The 20,549-nt window shown below is 36.6% G+C and overlaps 1 protein-coding gene across 1 annotated transcript in view; it reads right to left on the bottom strand.

The window, feature by feature from the left end:
* Positions 1-1,294: 1,294 nt before the first annotated feature.
* Positions 1,295-20,549, bottom strand: part of Lgr5 (leucine rich repeat containing G protein-coupled receptor 5) — a 169,733-nt gene continuing 150,478 nt past the window's right edge. The window contains exons 9-18 of the mRNA XM_087192427.1: positions 17,284-17,355; positions 17,055-17,123; positions 16,842-16,913; positions 13,689-13,754; positions 12,660-12,731; positions 8,913-8,984; positions 8,043-8,168; positions 6,938-7,083; positions 5,273-5,356; positions 1,295-3,938 (exon numbers count right to left, since the gene is read on the bottom strand). Coding sequence (XP_087048553.1) covers positions 2,851-3,938; positions 5,273-5,356; positions 6,938-7,083; positions 8,043-8,168; positions 8,913-8,984; positions 12,660-12,731; positions 13,689-13,754; positions 16,842-16,913; positions 17,055-17,123; positions 17,284-17,355 — 1,867 coding nt within the window. The 3' untranslated portion in view covers positions 1,295-2,850. The remainder of the gene's footprint in view (positions 3,939-5,272; positions 5,357-6,937; positions 7,084-8,042; positions 8,169-8,912; positions 8,985-12,659; positions 12,732-13,688; positions 13,755-16,841; positions 16,914-17,054; positions 17,124-17,283; positions 17,356-20,549) is intronic.

The raw sequence follows: 20,549 nt of genomic DNA, 5'->3' as shown, positions 1-20,549 counted from the left end.
TACCATTAAAAAAAAAGCTACAAAAATCTTGTTAACTATTTACTCTAGGCTAGTTTGCTAGTTCATGTTCTTTTGATTGTTTGTTCTGGTTGTTGTTCAGTCTGTCAATCTTTACTGCATTATTTTCCCCTTCTCATTGTAGATTTATTAATTTTTGGATGTAATTCCAATTCTTTCTGATTATGCTGTGTTATAGTGAAAAGCACTTACCACTTAATAAAGCAATGTTATTATGTGTGAGGTACATTACAACTAGTGTTTTGCTGATAAAGTAATAAGGTGTGTGGATTTATTTTGAAAGAAATAAATTACAGTGATTATAGTGTCCTTCTTAAAAAATTACATTACTGACATGTTTTCTTGAGCAGGAGAACTAGAGGTGGGATGCCAGAACTTGTTCCCAACTTTGCATATACAAAAACAAATACGTTGAGAAAAAACACTGAGACACATTTTCTGGAGGCACCTTCTGTGTCTGCTGCCTGGGTTACGAGGAGTGAGAAAAAGAGAAGTGAGCCACCATGGACTGCACCAGTGAGACCTTGTTAACTAGGCTTACCTGTTAACTAAGTGGTGTGTGGTTAAGGCTGATGAATAGGTGGGAAACAATGCCAAGCTCCCTGGGGATGTGTTATAAACAGGCTGATCTTGGCAGTAATGCTGGGCTTTCTACCAGTACTTGATGTTTCATTTTGCAACAGGGAGAGCAGGAATCACCAGTGAAGCTGCTTAATGTCTAGCACAGGGTGTCTAGGAGAATTATTTCATATCACATGTCTTGAGTGATGAAAACTGAGGGGGAACAATGTGTTTCTTTGTGCTCTAAGAATCACATGGCCTCATATCTTGGCCTTGACATGATCGTGAGATGTGTTTGCATTAAAGGAAGAATTTATAGAAAACTCATGTCCATGTTGAATAATTTAAGGTAGATTTGTTATTCATATATCTCTTTTCTGACTGTGTGGGTATGTGTGTTTTTTTCCTTACTTTGCAAAAGAAGTTTGAGACCACTGCAGGTTCTGGTTATAAAACCCAAACTATCAATGAGGACAAAAACTTTACCAATGTCATGGAAAAATGACTTATCAATAACAGTTAAAATAATCCAAAAGTTGATACAAATACTTTGATTTATCCTTATGAAGCATTTATTTCTTAATGTAAGTCCAATATATCTAAAGTATCAGAGTGCAAATACTTACATAGTAAATGTACTTAAAAACACCAACAATTTTCATTAGGAGACTATGTATCTGCCTATGGGCTCAATAAATAGACGAAAATATTTTGTTTTATAGTCACACTTTTTATTACAAATTTATTTTGTACCCAATAGAAAAGCAGATTTGCAACCTATTTACAAGTACTATATATTTACATGTATACAGTTAATGAATTTAAAGAAAACGGGCAGAGAAACACAATATATATGGAAGACTATGCCACTGTACATGGTTTATTATTATCTTTAATGTCACTGAATCTTTACTGTAATAAATACAGTTCTATATTTACACATTTTATAAAACATCTCTTAAATGTATTTTTTTCAATTCCAAGTTAAAGCATTTGATCAAAATAAACATGCTTATATAAAAATAAATCTACCTAATAGCCTTTTTGTTTGGGTGTAATGAAGCTAATGCAGGATAATAGAAGTTAAGAATTAATCTTTTGACTTTTCATATTTAATAATTTGTTTTTAAAATATCTAACACATGTATTAATATGGAATAAGTAGAGAAGTACTGTTCCTCTTTTCAAGTGGTTGATCCAGAAAGAACAGAGCTAAAACCAAGCTAAACAAACAGGATAATATGCTACCAAGTCCTGTTGAGTACAAGTTGGTATCAGATATAGTTGCTAGAAATTCTAGAGGTGCATGTGTGAGAAGTTACATCAGTGGACTTAATTTATGTCATATCTATATTTGATCATTATCTTAAGATGCACATCAGTTTGTATCAGCAATAAAATCTCTTGCAAAAACGTGCATTCATTCAGGAATAAAATATCCCACATTGATTACTATCTTTTCTAGGTTGTGTCCATTGCCAGCAATGAACTTTCTTTCTGAGCTTTGGAGAGCAAAAGAGTTAAAAATGAATAAACTAAGACAAAGTTCACTGTACATGATTGCCTTAGTAGCAATTTAAGAATTTCTGTTAATTTTTCTTTCAAAATTTTTGCAATCAGTTTTATTTCACTGTGGGGTGGAACCACTGAATGCTGATTCATAAAATCCAGTATCTCTAAAAATGATGTGAGAATGAATGAATTAATAATGCCTTACATTCATTACCCATTAAAAAGATGGCGACTTGGACAGATTTTTTTCCAGCAAAAGGCAATGGAAGACTAAAACATCTCCACATGGTCATTAAAATGCAATCTCATGGGTCACAACCTTTACTTAGTAATTCAGGTCATTAAAAACCTATATTTTCCTAATAACTAACCATCTTTAAAGGAATTTGGGGGTTTAAATAAACCCATTTTGAAAGTGAGTTCTCCCATCCCAAATGATTACATTGGTGAGGTTAGGGAGAATGCAATTAAAGTCATAGAGAATCTTTTTTTGAAGTACATTTCAGTATGCTTTTTGGATCTGGGGTGACATAAATAATGTGAACTGATCTGACTTTTAGACGAATGAATTATACAAGCAGCATTTTGATTTATATTTCACTCTCAAGTATCAATAGGTATCAGCTTTTTCACACTGAGAGAGGTTTTTTTGGTTCTTAAACCAAGTTTCAACTCAGTTGTCTTAGCTACTGCTGTGATGTCCTCAATCTCACAGTTTCAGGTTTCCAATTTTTGAAAACTTTTTCCCTCACATATTAATTAGAGACACGGGACAAATGCCACCGATGAAAGATGACAGCTTTCAGTCACTGGATATGCTGGTGGTGTCCCGGAGTTGGCAGGCAGGTCATAGACTATGCTAGCCCTGGCAAAGGTTACCAAGGCTTGGGTTGAGTCACAAGACTGTTTCTCGACATCATCAGAATTAATAGAGATCAGGCTTGAGTGTTTTGATCTCATCCAAAAGGGAGTTTGCTTTCCCATACTCCCAAGATCCTCCTTAAAATGGGGATTGAAGAGGATGTAGAGAAGAGGATTGAGACATGCAGGAAGTGGGACAATCACTAGAAGGATAAACTTAATTACATCAGGACTGATGAATGTGAGATTTAGCAAAGAGGAGAAGGACAAGAAAGCCACAGGGCAGTAAAGAATACAGTTGGTGAAGAGCAATAGAGCAATGTGTTTCACCATAGAACAATCCCAAATATTCTCCAGGTCTCCCTTCTCCAAATTGCAGTAGAGCTTGGTGTAGGCAATGGTCATGATGAGAAAGCAAAGAGAGTTGAGCAAGACGAGAGCCACCATGTAGCCTGTGGTGCTAGGCTCCCCAAAGGGCAGGGGCAGGCAGAGTGGGGAGGCGCTGTACTCACTCCCACCCAGCAGGGGAACCATGGCAATGGTCAGAGCCAGCAGGATACAGAGCAAAACGATTGCTTTCAGGGTAGAGAAAGGAGTTTTCATTTCAAATTTTATAGAACACTTTACAGAAAACCCACGCTCCAGGGCTGCCAGAGTAAGCAAGAAAACAGATGATTCTGAAGCAAAAATGGACAAAAAACCAGTGACTTGGCAACCAACGCCATTCTCCCACCATGCACCATGTTGTGCAAAGCTGCCGAAAGTGAAGGCATCCACACCAGCCAACACAGTGCTGGAGACCCCCATGAGCATGTTCACCACTGCGATGACTCCAATTAACAGCTTTATGGAAGAAATGTACAGAGAGGTTCTGAACACTATTGAGGTCACCAAGGCATTACAAGAAAGTGCCAGAACTGCTATGGTCCACACTCCAATTCTGATCAGCCAGCTACCAAACAAATGCTCACAGGGCTTGAAAGGACCTGAAAATCCAAAGAAAAAGACTGTGTCAAAATATGATTAACAACTTTTGCAAAATTACCCTTTTATTTCTTCAGTAGGACCTCAAGAGAAAGAGCCCAGTATAACAGCCCTCATAGCCTACAGTAACATGCTGCATGCTCTGCTTTCTCACACCACCACTAGGGTCACCTTGGAGTTTTTGCACCACTGGCTAGATGAGCACATCAGGTGCTCATGCTGCCAGACGGCACACAGAGAAATGAAAGAAGGGAACTTCTGTTGGTGGATTATAGTCTCCAAAATACAGCAGTGTCAGGCCCACATAAAAAGTCAGATCTCCTAGATTTTTTATTATATTCTAAAGAATGTTTCAGTAAGGGTTCATAGGCAGAAAAAGAGAATCCTAGGGAAATAGTCCATAAATTAGAAAATGAAATATGGGTATTATGAATGCATATTTCATGAAAATCTGATCTTGCTTTATACTGACATTTGGAGTTAAGGAATACTATATTTGGATCTTAAATGTTCTCCAAAGACCCATGTGTTAAAGGCATGGTCCCCAGCCTGGAGGTGGGACCTAGAGGAATGAAATTAGGTCACTGGAGGGGCGACCTGGAAGTGGATATTGTGACTCTGACCTCTCCTCTTCTGTTTCTTTGCTTCTTTGCTGCCATTAGATAAACAGGCCACCTCTTTCATGTGCTCTTGTTATGATACACTGTGCTGCCACAGGCACAAAGCAATATGGCTAAGTGGCCATGTACTAAAACCTCAAAACCATTATTAAGTTTATTATTTTTAAAATTTTTTTACAGTAACAGAACTCTAACACAGGGAACAAGGAACAATCTAATTGTCAAACATAGAATATTAACTGTTCCCAACTGTTTCCTTCATTCTGTTTCTGGGAATGGGACAATTAAGTGAATTCCATATTTTTCTTTCTTCTTTTACTTATCTGTACAAACTATTATTTACTTCCAGTAACTAGTTATTTACAGAGAAAACTTAAGTCACTTTCATAAATATAATGATTACATAAAGCAAGACTGTATAGCATACAATTCAGGCTAAACTGCTAATATTGCTTTAAAAATTACATATATCTTTAACTACATGCTTGATTCTTTAGTTTTTATTAATCTGAATGAAAAGTCCCTTACAAAAATTCTGTTTGTGAATGGAGAGCAACTCCAGGCAATGAACACTTATTTATATTGTGCAGGTCCCTGTGGGGAAGGGTGCTGATCAGCAGCACAGTTGCCTTCTGAAAGGCAGCCACACCATTACTGAGGGCCTCAGAGGCAGTAGTGGATGCTGTTGTTGCTGAGGCAGTTCTGAGACCTCTCACCTGGGGAAGGTGAACACTGCACCGAATGCAGGGCTTTCAGATCTTCCTCAAAGTCGAGCAGGAAATCTTCAAGATCACGCTCATCTGCAGGAAGAAGTCCTGGAATGATTAGTTCTGTCTCTCTTTGCAAGGACCAAATCCCAGTGAGGAAGTATTGGATTGCCTTTCATACAGGAACTGTCACAAAGGAAAATGAAAGCAAGATGTCCTGCTTTCTCTGGGCTTTGGTTTTCTACCAAGTCTATTATAAAGTTGGCTTTAAGAGGTCTACTCAAGCCACTATGCCATAGTATTGCAGCACATTTGGGGTTGAGAGAAAGTGACCCCAGATTCTAGGTTATAACATCTAAGCTTGGTGTTCCCTGGAGCTTGTGATGGCTCCAAATCCCATTGACCTAAATCAGAGAGAGGCTATGGGCCTCTCCATTCACTGCAGGGACCATTTAATCTGATTTTCTAACACTACAATAGCCACAGTGCAAATGTTCCTAGCTTTGTTATCTGAGCACAAGAGGAGCATCAGGTACATAATAAGTTTCATATTCTCTAGGAAATTCTGCATAACAGAGGACAAATAACTACTTGGTGCTTTGTTTAGATATCCTAAAAGTAGATGTTATTGTCTTGTGTCAGACTTGAGTATCAGCGTTTTAAAAAAGCTTCTGTGCAATTCTAACATGGGGCCTTGAAAATAAACTCATGAAGGAGTTACATCTCTTGTTTATTGTGTACCTCTAGGGTCTAGTGCAGTGCCTGGCACATACTAGTAGGTGCTCTCATTTTTTACAGATGAATGAATTGTAGTAAACATTAGAGTGGGCAATACAGCAAGAGAAAGAAAAATCTAAAGCAAGAACAAGAGCAAGACACATGTGGCCTTAAAAAAAAAAGCTAAGGTATGGCTCTTAAACAGATATACACCTGAAGATAGACTGAAGCACACTTGCTTTGGAATCAACAAATCATTAAGGTTCAAAGAATAAGAAGCCATTCTGTTTGGACTCTGTACAAACTTGCAGGGTTGGCAGGGAAAGAAGGGGGTGCTGCGCAAGGAGGCTCCTCATTATCACAGGTGTGGTTGCCATGCATTGCTGTCTGTTTAAGTAATGTCTTACTTCAAGCGCCTCACAGACATTATCTCATTTCACCTTCCTGACAGATAACCCTATGGGGGCTAGGAAAGGAGAATGATTTAGAATTAGTTGGAAAAAAACAAATGAATCCTTAAGCCTTTCTGCTGAAATATGGAAGAATCTAAAATGTATATATTCTCTACTCTCTCCAGGCCATGGGAATAAAAATGGATTTTTGTCTTCTGGAGAAAAGTGTTCAGCAGCATGTTTGGAAAATTTATTCACAGGGATGGGACCCTTTTAAAAGTTTATGGAAATATTGATACGAGTTATTACCCCCGATGACAATGTATGCTAAGGAGGATCTAATTATAAATATAAATGTTAGGGATTCACTAACAGAACAGATAAAATTGTAGAATAAATCCTGAGAGAGCTTTCTCTTTTTCTGTAAGTCTTTAAAAAGTGGGATTGATTTTCACCTTGCTGGGGTGTTTGAAAAGGGATAGGTGTAGAGTTCAGATAATCTATTTGATGAGTTTTCAAGACCCTTCCAGGAATAATTTCATCACTGTGATAGAGCAGGTTTTACCTTGAACTTGAAACATTCCAGCATCTTTCTTATGAAAGTAGTCCACACTGCTGTTGTCACCTTTATTCCACTGACTGGAAATTTTGTAAATGTTCTCACATCCTCCAAATGCACAGCACTGGTAAGCATAAGGCATTTCTATAACCCTTTAAAAGAACAAAAAACAAAACAAAAAAACCCCCACACATTTAAAAAGATTGGTCATTAAATACAATGTTTATTTTTTCAGCCAATGATTTTACCTTTGGGTTTTAACCTAAACAATCCAAAATAAGTTACGTGCATAAAGGTGTTCATTATAGTGCTACTTATAACAACAATGGAGTTATTAAGAATTATTACCATAAAATGTTCATAATTACTGGAGCTGCATGATGCAACTTCCATCATTCAAATGATGGAAAATATTCATAATAATATGATTAAAAATTACTGCTAGGAAACCATAGAAACATCATGACATAATGTTAAGTGCCTAAAATGTGATATAAATGTCTATGAACACTTTGATTCTAATATTAAAAAAATGTAATAAAGTCTACAAAGAAAACACATAAAAATGTACTTTTCCTTCTCTTCTATTTTCCAAATTATGTTTTGGAAAACTTTTATGCTTTTAAATATATTGTATATAAAAAGTATTATGGTTTAAAACACACACACATATATATGTTTATACATAAAAATCAATCATGTTACTTCATTATTAATAATAAGCATTACAGATTTTAAAGAGCATTACTTCCTCAAATATTAATTTACTATATTTTATTAGAATATACACAAGATATGTGAATTAGAAACTACAAACAGGAGTATAATATTGCTATGATGTTATTTAATTACATGTCCTAGTTTATATCTCATGGATCAATGGTTGTCAAACTCTTTCCATGAACTCTGTTATTATGGAAGACATCTTTGAGAAGAAAAGGAAATGTGGTCAGGAGGACACATTCTCCTACTTCAGGGCGGAGGGGATTTGAAGGCATGAAATGCAATTCAGAAGGGTCTCATGACCTCATAAATTTAGAAAACCACTGTAACATGTCTATTATTTCACATGACCACAAATGTATCTTATTAGTTTTAATGACAAACTCACTTGAGTTCTGGAAAGTTTTCAGATGATATCAAGCTCTGTAAGGCATGATTTCCTGTTAATTTTAAGTGAGTTAAACCATGTAACCCAGTTACAGGAAAAGATGACAGAAGGTTGGATGATAGGTCCCTGCAAAACATCAAACAACAATTGGCTTTTAGTCTGTGTTAGCATAAAACATTTATGTAAAAAAAAAACAAACCTACAGATGATTAAACTACTCAATAAAAGCTTCTAAGCAGGATCCTTACTCTTAATGGTAAAAGTAACAATTTTGGTTTCAGTTCTTGATAGCTTTTCTATATACCATCAGAATTGAAGAAGGGAAAGTTTGAATTTCATCCCAATAGCTCTATATTTGGTTTCATTTTGCCAAAGGGGGACACTTAAAATCAAGGGGGGAGGTGCTACATTTATTTGAAAAATTAAAAGAATGAGAAGTTAAAGTTTTGGGGGATTATTTCTGTCCTTCTCCTAAGTTCTATCTGGCCAATTCTTTATTTCTTTATTAGATAGGAAAGAGGAGAAGAAGAAGAGCTGGAAAGAGGAGGAGAAAAAAAGAGACAGGAAGGTTTTCTATCGGTCAAGATGGTGAGCAATAAAAAGAAAGCCCTTCAGAACTAATTGACATCTGATTCCAACCCACCTGATTACTCAGCGAAAATGTACTTCACCTGATTAACCAGAACCAGCTGTCACTCAGCTCTTCAATTAACCACTTAAAGGCCCACATGACACAAGCTCTGACAGAGTTCAGTGTGAGGAGAACACAGAGGATGGGCAAACTGTACTGTCTTTAGTAAAAACATTTGCATTAACCAGGTGATCCCCAGTTATCAAAAACATGTCACAAACAAGTTATGAAATACTCACAGCTTTATTAGAGATGGCAAAGTCAAAAATGCATTGGGATGAATAATGGCAATTTTATTCCAAGCTAAATTCCTATTTAAAAAGAGAGAATTATATAAGCAAAGAAGTACATATGAAGTTTAATCAAATGCATTCAGTGTTCTACCAAAAAATTTAATTTCCATTCAGATTAGGAACAACTAGCTCATTGAATTATACTTCAGATAAAGATAAGAGTGAAAAATGATGAAAGAGGGTGCTTTAAATCAACCTTGTTTAAAGTAATCAAGGCAAAGTCATTTAGGAAGATATTTTTAGTTTTTATTCTCTTCTTATTAAAAGACTGACTTTAATATGGCTGTAAAATTTTATTAGGGCTTTTCTAAAATTTGTGAGGGTAGGAAAGTGGTAAGAGTCAATGTTCTGAGCCTCTTTTGATAAGCAAGTAAATGTTAAATCCTAAAATTTCCTTGTTAAATAATGAAACTCAGCTAAGAACTGTGCACATTATACATATGTGTCAGCTCTTGAAAGATGCTTTCAAGATAATTCCCAGTAAACAATATTAACAAGTAAATTCTTAAGCAGAATATGAAAAAAATGGGGACAAACATATGTTACAAATAAAGTCCTTTGATAGCAAATAAAATACTACATTTTATGGAGTAATAAAATTCACTTGCCACACACAATGAAAGGTAGATAACTTAGCAGGAATAAAATCTTTTGCAAGGACTTCTGTGAATAATTGATCAGGATAAGAACTTCGGTATTTTAAAAAGAACTATGAATTTTAAGATTTTCCTTTAAAAAATGCCTAACAAATAAGGGTAACTAAGATGTAGGCATTAGAAAAAGTTGAAAGTGATTAAAGTCAACTTTTCTCAGGGATTGATGTTTATGACATTGGGCCCTCTCGTTACTTTGAATAAATATAATTCACAGAATAGTCACATTCTCATTTAAATAGTTTCTTAGGGACCTGTTTTCCTTGCTTGGAAGAAACTAGAGGTCTTTTGACTTAGGTCTCAGAACATAAGATAGCAGCTAAGGTGGGGGGGGACCTGGAAAGTGGAAAGCTACAATGTCGTCTGGGCTTTGAGTGACAGAGCAAGGAGACTATCTTCTATTGAGCTGCTCAGGGAACATACACCTACTAAGGTGAGCAAATATTACGATCTATCAAAGTCTCTTTGGCAACTTTAAGAAGAACATAGGGGTGAGCTTCACAGAGCAGAACATCTGGAATGTGGGCCACATCCTTCTGTGGGCTTTCCAGTGATTTAGCCCCATTTTAAGTATGTACGAAAATTTATATGTGTGAAGAATGCTAATGGCTTCTCAGTGTGTGAGCCCGTGCTGGCATCCTCCCAGCAGCCCTGGAGGAGTCGTTTTCCACTTTCCTGTGCTACTATGTTTGGTTTTTCAGTGGAGGCCCCACAAGAGAGAGGTGAGGTGTGCTCACAGTCTGCTCATTTGCTGTTTTGGAAGCTCATTTTTGACATCAGCTATGCATTTCCTCAATCACTGCATCCCTCTCCACTACATCCCTCTTTCTGTGTTCTGGAAATGCCATTTTCTCCCTGTTCTCTTTAGCCCAGTCATTGTAATACTGCTGATTTCTGCTTACCTATCCCTTGCTTGCTTCCCACCCCACCTATGTGGGTGTCCCCTATTTGAACCAGCTGGGGTCAATTCTGTTTCTTGCCAGTACCATCACTGGCATACCAACTGGCATATACACGTCATCTAATAATAATAACAACATTTTTACCTACTTACTTTGTGCCAGGAATAATTGTGAATTTTTTAATACATACTTCCTTAAAACCCTTGACACAACCCTAAGAGGTCAGTATTATTATCCCCATTTTATTGATGAGGAAATGGGAACATATGTGTGAGAGATTAGTTGCCCAAAGTCACAAAATAATCTCAGGAGCTGGAGTCAAACTCAAGCATGTTGACTTCAGAGCCCCGGATTTTTTGGTCTGAACATGTTTGGATTCTTAAGTAAATAATGAGAGAGCACTGTACTTGACCCTGGAGATAAAAAGATAATAAAGTTCTTATTGTTTTTAGATGGGAAATGGTCTACCTGATGACAGTGCTGAGTGTTAAGTGCTATAATTGAGAATGTGCACAGTGCATCAGAATGGAGTAAGCTAAAAGACAGGCAATGTTGTTCGTATGGGATGAATAGGGGCAGAATCAAGGGTTGGGAAGAATTCAACAGGGAATGGAAACAGGAGAAATAATGGCCCATGTATTGGTGGACTGGGAATGCACGGGCAAGAGATGAGACTATACCGGGAATACGAAATAGGATTTTGAAAAGTGGTGCTGGGAAATTTAGTCTTGATCCTAAGGACAGTAGAGGAATAATAGAAAATTTCAGAAGCAGGGAAGTAGTTAACATCTATGTAAGAAAGATCGTTTTATATCTCTTTGGAGAATGAGATGAATGGATAGAGGCCAGTGGTAGGAGGATGGTGATTTCAAGGGCCTGTAATAGAAGAGTGGAGAGAATGGACTCGGAGGACTTGAGGTCAAAGGGGAAGGAGGGATTCAGAAAGACTCCCATGTGGCCTTCACAGTCAGTGTTACTTCTTCTGGTAGCCTTAGAAAAATAGAGCTGACTTTTGGAAATAGCCAGAACTCAAGCCTGCTGAATAAGATAGGTAGCAAAAGTAGGTAATATATTTTTTCACATTTATTTTTTAAAAAGCAAAATAACAATGCAAATAAATGTAAGCCAAAATTACAGAGAGAGTAACAACTGAGTTCAGAAGAAGTTGGTTCTCAAGGTAAATTTTTGGGAAGTGATTCTTAAAAGTAAATTTAAAATGCTTTAAGAAATAATATTATCTGGTCAACTATTAAGAAATACTTTAGAAGTCAGTGAAAGAAAAATGTTTCTAACAAATATACTTTAGCTTAAGCATTACATGTCATCAACATTACATGTCACCAACATTACATGTCACCTTTTATCAAAATCACATTGAAATCCAATTCCAGCATACAAAGGTTTCTAACTATTATCTCACAAAATGATGCTACTAAGCTTTCTTTTAAAAATTTAATTAATTGTGGTGCTGAAGATCAAATTCAGGGCTTTGTGCACACTAGGCATAAATTTAAAATTTTAAAAATTTAATATTATTTGTTAATTTAAAAAATATGCAATGTTTTCATTCATAAAATAGAATAATAATGAATCTTAATTGCCAGAACAACAGAAACATTTCCTAGGACAACTACATTCAAACCTTAGTGGATTTGTTAAAATGCAGATGTCCAGGCCCCATTCCAGAAATTCTAGCTCATGAAGCAGGTGAGGACCTGGAGGCTGCCTTATTTTACGGTCAACACCAGGTGATTCTTAGGCACTTTTGAGACACACAAAACTCTGCTTAACCAGGAAAGAAAAGCAGGCAGTTTAGAATTATAGAATCATCCCATTTTTGTTTGCAAGCTCATGCCTGCCCATTCCAGGTTGTGAACAAAATCACACTATATGTGCTCTTCAGTAACTTGGTCTCCCTTCCTCTTCAACAAAGTTGCATGTCAGCTGATTGGTAGAAAGCATAACTGCACATTTACTACTTTTAAGTTTATTCCTGGCAATCCAGAGCAAAAAATTTGCCTTTTCATAGCAAATATATGCACAAAGGCCCAACAGTAGACAATGAAAGGAAAATATTAGGGGCACCCCAAAAGAGAAAGGAGTGCTCTGTGTTGTGGCAGGTGCTAGGCGGTACTCACAGAGAGCGGAGGCTGAGCAACTGCTGGAAAGTGTCCACTTTAACTTCGTAGATGTCGTTATGTCTGAGGTCACTGAAATAACAAAATTTCAAAGATTCATTTCAAAGTTACTGGTTTCAAAGATTACAGACTTCAGAGAAGTTTTACAGAAGAATCACCTGCCCTCAATCAAAGGAACACGCAAAGTAGGATTAACAAGTAACTGTTTTTTTTTTTTTTTAAAAACATTGCAATTTATAAACTTAAATAAGTAGCTCCTGCTTTTCAAATCAGCTAGTTCTCCTGGAAGGATATAAAACCGTATTCTAAACAAGCATCATTCAAAACATTTAGGACTCCTCTATTAATGTTGCCTTCTGAACCTTTCTTGTATTCCTTGAAGATCTTCAGGAGTGACAAATCTTCACCTTTTAAAACATAGATTTGCTTAATTTTTCTTTTTTAATCACCCAAATGCTTTCAGAGAAAAATGAAGCACGGAAAGATGGATGGTCAATGTTGTTTGATGTAAGTGTGATTATAAAGCAATAAGGCTGCTGTTTTGTAGGAGAGGCAATTTAAGGTGAGAATTCCAAAATGTTGCATGCATAAATAATGTCTACAGCACCTCAAATGTGACAAACATGATACTTCCTCTAAAGATCACTGTTGTGAAATAAACACACCAACAAACCCATGTCCCCTATATTAAAAAATAACACTACTTATTGATATGTAAGTTTGGTTGTAGTTGCAAAAGCAGAAAAATTCCAGAGCTCAGGCAAAGCCAGTTTATTATTACAATGAGTCAGGGGAAAAAGAGAGATATGCTGTAAATGTTTTACTTACAGTATAGTAGGAGGCATGATGAAATAATACTGTTTGCTCTCCAACTTTCTAGCCACCTACACAGTCACAATTTATGTGCATAGGAAGGAAAAGCATCAAGTGTCTGGCCAGTGAGCCATAGGGTAAGAGACCAATGACCTGAAGAAATGTGTTTGGGCTATTGTTGTTTGCTAGGTGACTTAGAGAGACATAGACACGTACATTTTCTGAAGCTTTTGGCAAGCTGAAAAACTGGGCAGATCTTCTACTAGGTTGTAAGACAGATCCCTGAAAAACAGAAGGTGCAAAAAGGGAAAATACGTTACATACTAAGGATGATGTCTTTCTCTCCTTTTTTCTCCAAGATGTTATATTCTCCAAACACTGACTCTGGATATTTTCACAGCACTGATATGGATCAGGTAGTCACAGGCATTATTGGATTAAGAAATGGATTCAAATGTTTACTGAAATGCAACGTTATAATTCTTTAATTGATTTAAATAATTTAATGAATTTCTTTATATTTTGTCAGTGATGGTTTACAATGTTCTAGCTATTATCTTACTGAAATGATTATGCCTCTGTCATTAAGAGCTGCTACATCTCTACAATTAAGAGAAATCATTCTTGGTTCTTTTCTAATCAACTTAAAAACAAAATCCAGCAAGCACTAATTTTGAAATCAATCACTATAAAGGGGTAAAAAAAAACAACTAAGAAAGTCTTCAGCTAAAACTCAAAAATTACAGAATAACAAAAACATCTGGACATATTCATAGTATAATATAACTAATCTATACAAGCCATGGCAATTTCCAGAATGTTAAAATAACTGGTAGATAAAGTGACACAGATATATTAAAAAAACATTGTCTCATGTTTGAAAAGTTATCAGCTAATCAACTAACACATTTTCATGCCTGATTCTAATTCTTAAAAACCAGATCACCACTAAGCAATTGAAAATTCCACACTGTTTTCTAGAAGCCTTATTGTTTTCTATTCCTATCATTGATTGATTGATTCTACATTTATTAAATAAATATCATTTATTTTGGAGTAAAGTTCAGTTCCCATACATAAATAGATTGAATGAAGCTGTTAACAAATACAAATTTGTAGTTTATGCTACAGATTTTAAATATCACTCCCCAAACCTCCAAAGCAAAAAACAAACACACAAAAACTCCACAACTGTAAAATGATACACTTGATTAACGATGTGGTGTGTATTTTTGAGAAATAGTGAATGTATTAAGATGGACACAAATGTTATAAAGGGTGATAATTACTCAGTTTATTCATTTCTGCAGGCTGAAATGGGGGCCAATCCTTTCTTACGTACATCTTAATAGAAGGCACGGAAAACCTACCAAAGGATGGTAGTGTTGTTTTCTACCTAATGATTTTCGTGGCTAACACTGATCAAGGACTTTTTATATAAAGGCACGATGTTTATAGATGTCTTGAGTTACCTCATTTAATCCTGTGGCTACCTTATGAGCAAGACACTATGATTATCCCCATATAGTAAGAAATGACTAACCTAAGATTACCAGCTAGTAAATAGAAAGCCACACACACCTTGAATGGTGTGCCAATTCCCATGAAGGGACAGCAACTATCAAAGCACTGGTGCCTTAGGGAGTTCTTTCTTTAAATGAGAAGATACCAGTTTCCCCCACCTTTCAGGGATGTTGTTAAGAACAAATTAATATTACAGGTTAAAGTGCTTTGAAAATGGTATTGTCATTAATGTGTCTGTGTTCTTTTGGTCTCTTCAAGTTTCCATGTGAAGAAATAGAATCTTTTTTTTTTTTTTGGTATGGGAGATTGAACTCGGGATCTTGCACTTGGGAGGCAGGCAGCAGAACCACTGAGCTAAATCCCCAGCCCAAGAAATAGCATCTTAAGAATAATGGTGTAAAGAGTAAAAGATGAAAGAATTAAAATTAAGAATTTACAATGGCCCAGACGTGGTGCTATAAGGATTTGACATAGAGTCATTTAATCTTGATGATGAACCTCAAAGGAACTGCTACTTCTCCATTTTATAGACTGGGAAACTGAGCCTCAAAGGGATAGCAACTTGTTCAATATACTGTGCTGATATATAGGAAGCCTGGAATTGAAGCAGAAAATCAGGCTTTGAGGCCTTTGCTTTTGACCAGTTTACCTCAGTTCATGCAGTTCTGGACCTGTAGTTTACTATTCATTATGCAAAATTATGGAGGCAGGTGCAATTTAAAGCAGAATTCGAAGATGGCCCTCAAATTTCCACTTCTTATTGTACACGTACTTTCTCCCAGTTATTCAATCAAACTGACTGTATTTGAATTCAAACTCTGCTACCTTCTTGAAGTGTGATTGACAAATGTACTTAACTTCCCTAATTCTCAGCTTTCTCATTTACATCTACAGCTTTTAGGGTGGTGTGAAGTAAAGAAGAGGAAACTTGTTCTATTACCCCTTCCTGAAGACGTGGGTGACTGACTCCGAGCCTACACACAGTTACTGCACCACCATGTCACTGAGCCCCTGGAGCCTGCAGTGGCATGGCAGCCTGGGGATGAGGGAAAGGCAGAACCATGAGGTTCTATCACTCAGTGTATAGAGAGCTGCTTGTTGTTCTGCTACTGAGTAAAGCTGGTGGTGAAATTATAGGCATTCAGCTGCAACAGGTGTCTATTGAGTGAGAGCAGGGTCATAACAAGAGACAAAGGGTCCTGTCATTAAGTCCCAACAATGCTTAAGGAGATGATAGAAGCACAGAGTGGGAGCTGAAGGAGAAAGCTGAAAGTAGGTCAAATCAAAGCTCTTCAAATCCCTGCACACTACTTTTCATAGAACACGGGGAAGGCAGGAAAATGAGTCCTAAGTCAATAGAAATAACATATGCAAACTGTTTAATCATCAGATAAAACATTAGAACAGTGCCCTCAGCTATACCAGGAGAATATTTGGTCACCTTTATCAAGGTTTGTGCCAGTTTGATAACTCAATTCTTAGTTTGGCATTCATCTTGGGTTGTTGATCCATTATGTTATTTTGTTCTGCTCTGCAAAGCCTTAAAAAAGGAAATGAAATTACTTTGGCTTATTCATATCCACTTTCTGAAAGGAGATGTGTGCCAACTGGAACTCTAATGGGCGACTGTTTGTACTTGGAAACAAAGGGTATGTGTCCATCGTTACCCAGGGTCATGGCATAGAGCCTGGGGCAAAGAGGGCAACAGAGGAGGCCTGACCTCCTGGAGACCTGCAAGGAAAGCACTTTCTCCCCTTTTAAAGGATTATTGAAATACTGTCTTCCATTTTACTTTTAAATGGAAGTTGCCTGTTTACACAACATTATTGCCTTACTGATACGCACAGCACTTGGAGATTAGGTAACTGATCACAGACGGTTTGAGGAAGAGATGAGATTTGTGCTCCAGTTAAAGTCCTGTCAAAACACAAACCAGACATAATTCTTTCATTCATGCTTTGCACAGTGACATATTTTGACTCACTAATGTTAAGGCTGATCAAGATCCAAGGTTAGTGTATGTTCTGGGGAAAGTTAAGAGCCTACTCAAGTACTTACAGACTTTCCAGGTTAGCAGTTCCAGTTAAGTCAGGAAATTCTGTTATTTGTGAAGCACCATTCAAAGTCCTAGGGGGAGGAATATGTAAATATTACTGGCAGAAGATTCTAGAAAGGGGTAATTTGAATTGTAATTTTTAGAGTACTTCAACAGGTAATACTCTTCTGTTCTTCACATCAGTCCTGCAAGGTGGGAGAAATGTGCTTGATAAGAGAAATAGATACTTACAGTGTTCTTAGTTCAGGTAAATGCTGAAAAGCCGATCTTCCAACAAACTGGATGGGGTTATCATAAAAATGTCTGAAAAAATCCAAATACCAATGTCTTAGTGTAAAACTTGAATGACGAATATCTGTTCAAAATTTCAACTGACACACTAAATGTATTCATGTAATTTTGACTATACTATATTACACAACATTCCTGATTACTTGGTTTCAGGTAAACCTTGACAGTGTTTTGATTCACATTATGATAATTTTGGTAAGCAACCCATCCTATACAAAATTTAAAACTTCTGATACTAAGGCAGATATGAATGGTAGTTGCTTAAGTAAAAAAAGCAAGTGAACAGACTACATTTTAAAACTTTTTCTGAGCTGGGCAGGGTGGCACACACCTATAATCCCACCACTTGGGAGGCCGAGGCAGGAGGATCGAAGTGAGTTCAAGTGCAGCCTGAACTACCTAGGAAGATCTTGACTCAGAAAAAAAAAATCTTTTTCTGCCTTCAACATCTGTAAAATATTCACTGAGTGGTAAAGAGGTAATTTAAGGTGCTAGCAACTGTTGTTCTTAAGAAAACAAAGTTAATCTATTGGAGGTTTTATCTTCCAGTCAAATATTGCATAATGTCCATATGAGTCTCTTCAAATTGTTTGTGAAGAAATGAGTTACTTGGAGTTTTTCTCACATTAAAATTTTCTTGAATTAATTATTGCTCTGCAAGGTGAGACAGTATTAGAACTTACAGTCTATTTTGTTTTGCAGATGTTCTCAATGTAGATGAAATGTATTTGATTAAATTAGCTGGTCAGTGGAGCCCCTCACATACTTCTTGGCTGAGGCATCCTGCTAGTTTAATTAAATTTAACAAATATGCATTGGTTTTTACTATGCTCAAAGTATGAAGGTAGATATGATGAGGATTTAAAGATTCATTTACTGAAGAAACTGTCATTGGGTATCTACTTTGCTCCTGGCATTATTCTAGATATTGGGGGTGTGAAGAGGAATGATAAAATGCTCCAGCTCTAAAGGAGCTTGGAATTAGGTGGGATTAAAGAAATAAATAACAGCACAATACCTTCTATTTGACAGAGCACTTCTTATATCTGTTACTATTTCAATTGTTTCCATGCAGCAATTTTGATGCATAGTGTAAGGACAATTTCCTTTACTTTTGGAAGAGAAAACTGAGACTTAGATACCCTGGAAACCTCATTACCCAAGAGCCTCAATCTTTTTACTTGTTAAACTGAAGTAAAAATTCTTAGTTGTAGGATTCATTTAAGAGTTAAAACAGCTAATGCATGTGCAACATCTACCACAGTTCCTAGAAAATACTTATTACACAACACACCTATGTCCTCTTCTGTCCTCTTTATTCTTTGATCCCTTCCTTTCCCTTGGGATTAGAGGGTAAGTAAGCAAAAGAGCTGGAATATATGCTTTATGATTTAAAAATGGGATTTTTTCATAATGTGTCATATTATTCTTTAGCTAGGCACACAGGAATATAATTGTGTTCATGTACACATACAAATGTATGTACACTGGGCTAGTATGAATGTACATACTTGCATGCATAAGGGGGAAATATCACCAATACAAATAAGGAGCTCTGTGGTTGTCAGGAGAGAATTGTCTCATATGTTCAGGGGAGAGTAAGAAAAAGTTCATGAAATGGAATTTAAAAAGGGCCCAGGAGGGCTGGGGATTTAGCTCGGTGGTGCTGCCGCCTGCCTAGCAAGCGCAAAGTTCTGAGTTTGATCCCTGGTACCAAAAAAAAAAAAAGGCCCAGGAGACAGAATTTCAACCAGCATAGGTAGGGGACAGAATCACAGGAACAAAGGAAATAAACAGCTTTTTTCTAAGAACATAGCTTAGTTGATCTATGACCCTGTGGTAGTAGATGGAGATCAGCCTCTTCCTTTGGTAAAAATTGAGAAGTAATGCCTGGCAAAGAGGCATGAAAAGAGGGTAGGGGTTAGATGGGAAGTGCAGAGGTGGTTGACCCAGAGTCATGCACAGAGATGGGGTGGGGTAGTAGGAAAGGGCTGGTAGTGACAAGAGTTGGAAATGAAAGCAGGAGCAAAGAGAGGAGAGTTTCAGAAAGTGGTCAACACTAGGAAATAGTGGATAGAAGCTCAGATACCTGTGAGAGGCTGTTAGCCTTCCTCAGGTCCTTTAGCATGTCAAGAGAGTGATTAAAAACCAGGTCCCCGGCAGCAGGGAAAGTGGAGCAAAGGCAATGCAAATTGCAAACCTCTTAATATGCAAATATTCTCTAATAAAGTCTAATGTTTATTGGCCAGTACACTTTAAACCATTAGTTTGCCAAAATATTGCCAGAGCCTTTCAGAAATGTTGAATGGTTTTGCTTGTTAGTCTTTTTTTTTTTTTTTTAGTTGTCAAGGCTAATTGGGACTCCAACTCATTCATGACAAATGCCACATGGTTCCAGAAAAACTTTTGTTGCAGTTGGCATAGGACAGACATCCACCAAGAAGTGCCACTAGAGTAATGTTGAAAAGTTGTCTCTACTCTCCTGTATATTTGGGACCTGTCACCAGTGACAATACGGGGCTCCAAACCTAACTTGGTCAGGTGTCTTTTAATTGGGTCAGCCTAATCATTATATATTTTATCTTCCTCTATGTCTATCATCAATCTGTCTGTGCTAAATGAGAAATAGAAATTTAGATATACTTTGTAGTCTATTTTATGGTATAAAAATCCTCAGGTACTCCTTTTTAGAACATACGACTTTAGAATGACATCCTAGTCTGTACAAACGTGACTCATTGTGTGGTTTGATAATGAAAAGAAAGAGACTTACAATAAAACAGTATTCTTCGCACCCTACCCCACACCAATTTAGGCAGGAGTCTATTGTTTGCAAAGACCCCTATTTGTATAAGGTAATTTATATTTCTAGTATTCTTGAGTTGAAATTCTGAATGACAATGTGGCCTTCACGTTGATGATCTAAAGATCAGTTTATTTCTTAGAAAACAAAGATAACTATAAGCATTTACAAACTTAATTGTGAAATGCAACAAGACATCTGAAAATATCAGGCACAGTGCAATACACTTTGTAGATCCTAAAAAATGTTTTAAAAATATTTGTTCAGTGCTCAATTGAAACCTGCCAAATATCTCCATATATGAGTCTCTGTACAGATTATTACTATCACTGAGATAGACCTCAGGTAAATACAGAACATACATTGCATTATAAGTGCAATATATACAATGTGTCAAGATGTA

This window comes from Heterocephalus glaber, unplaced genomic scaffold (genome assembly GCF_053883595.1).
Source record: "Heterocephalus glaber isolate CG9 unplaced genomic scaffold, H.glaber_assembly_v1.0 deba00001571, whole genome shotgun sequence".
Classification (NCBI taxonomy): Eukaryota; Metazoa; Chordata; class Mammalia; order Rodentia; family Bathyergidae; genus Heterocephalus; species Heterocephalus glaber.
Note: the sequence above shows the minus strand (reverse complement) of the source record. Positions and strands in the feature narration are given on the sequence as shown.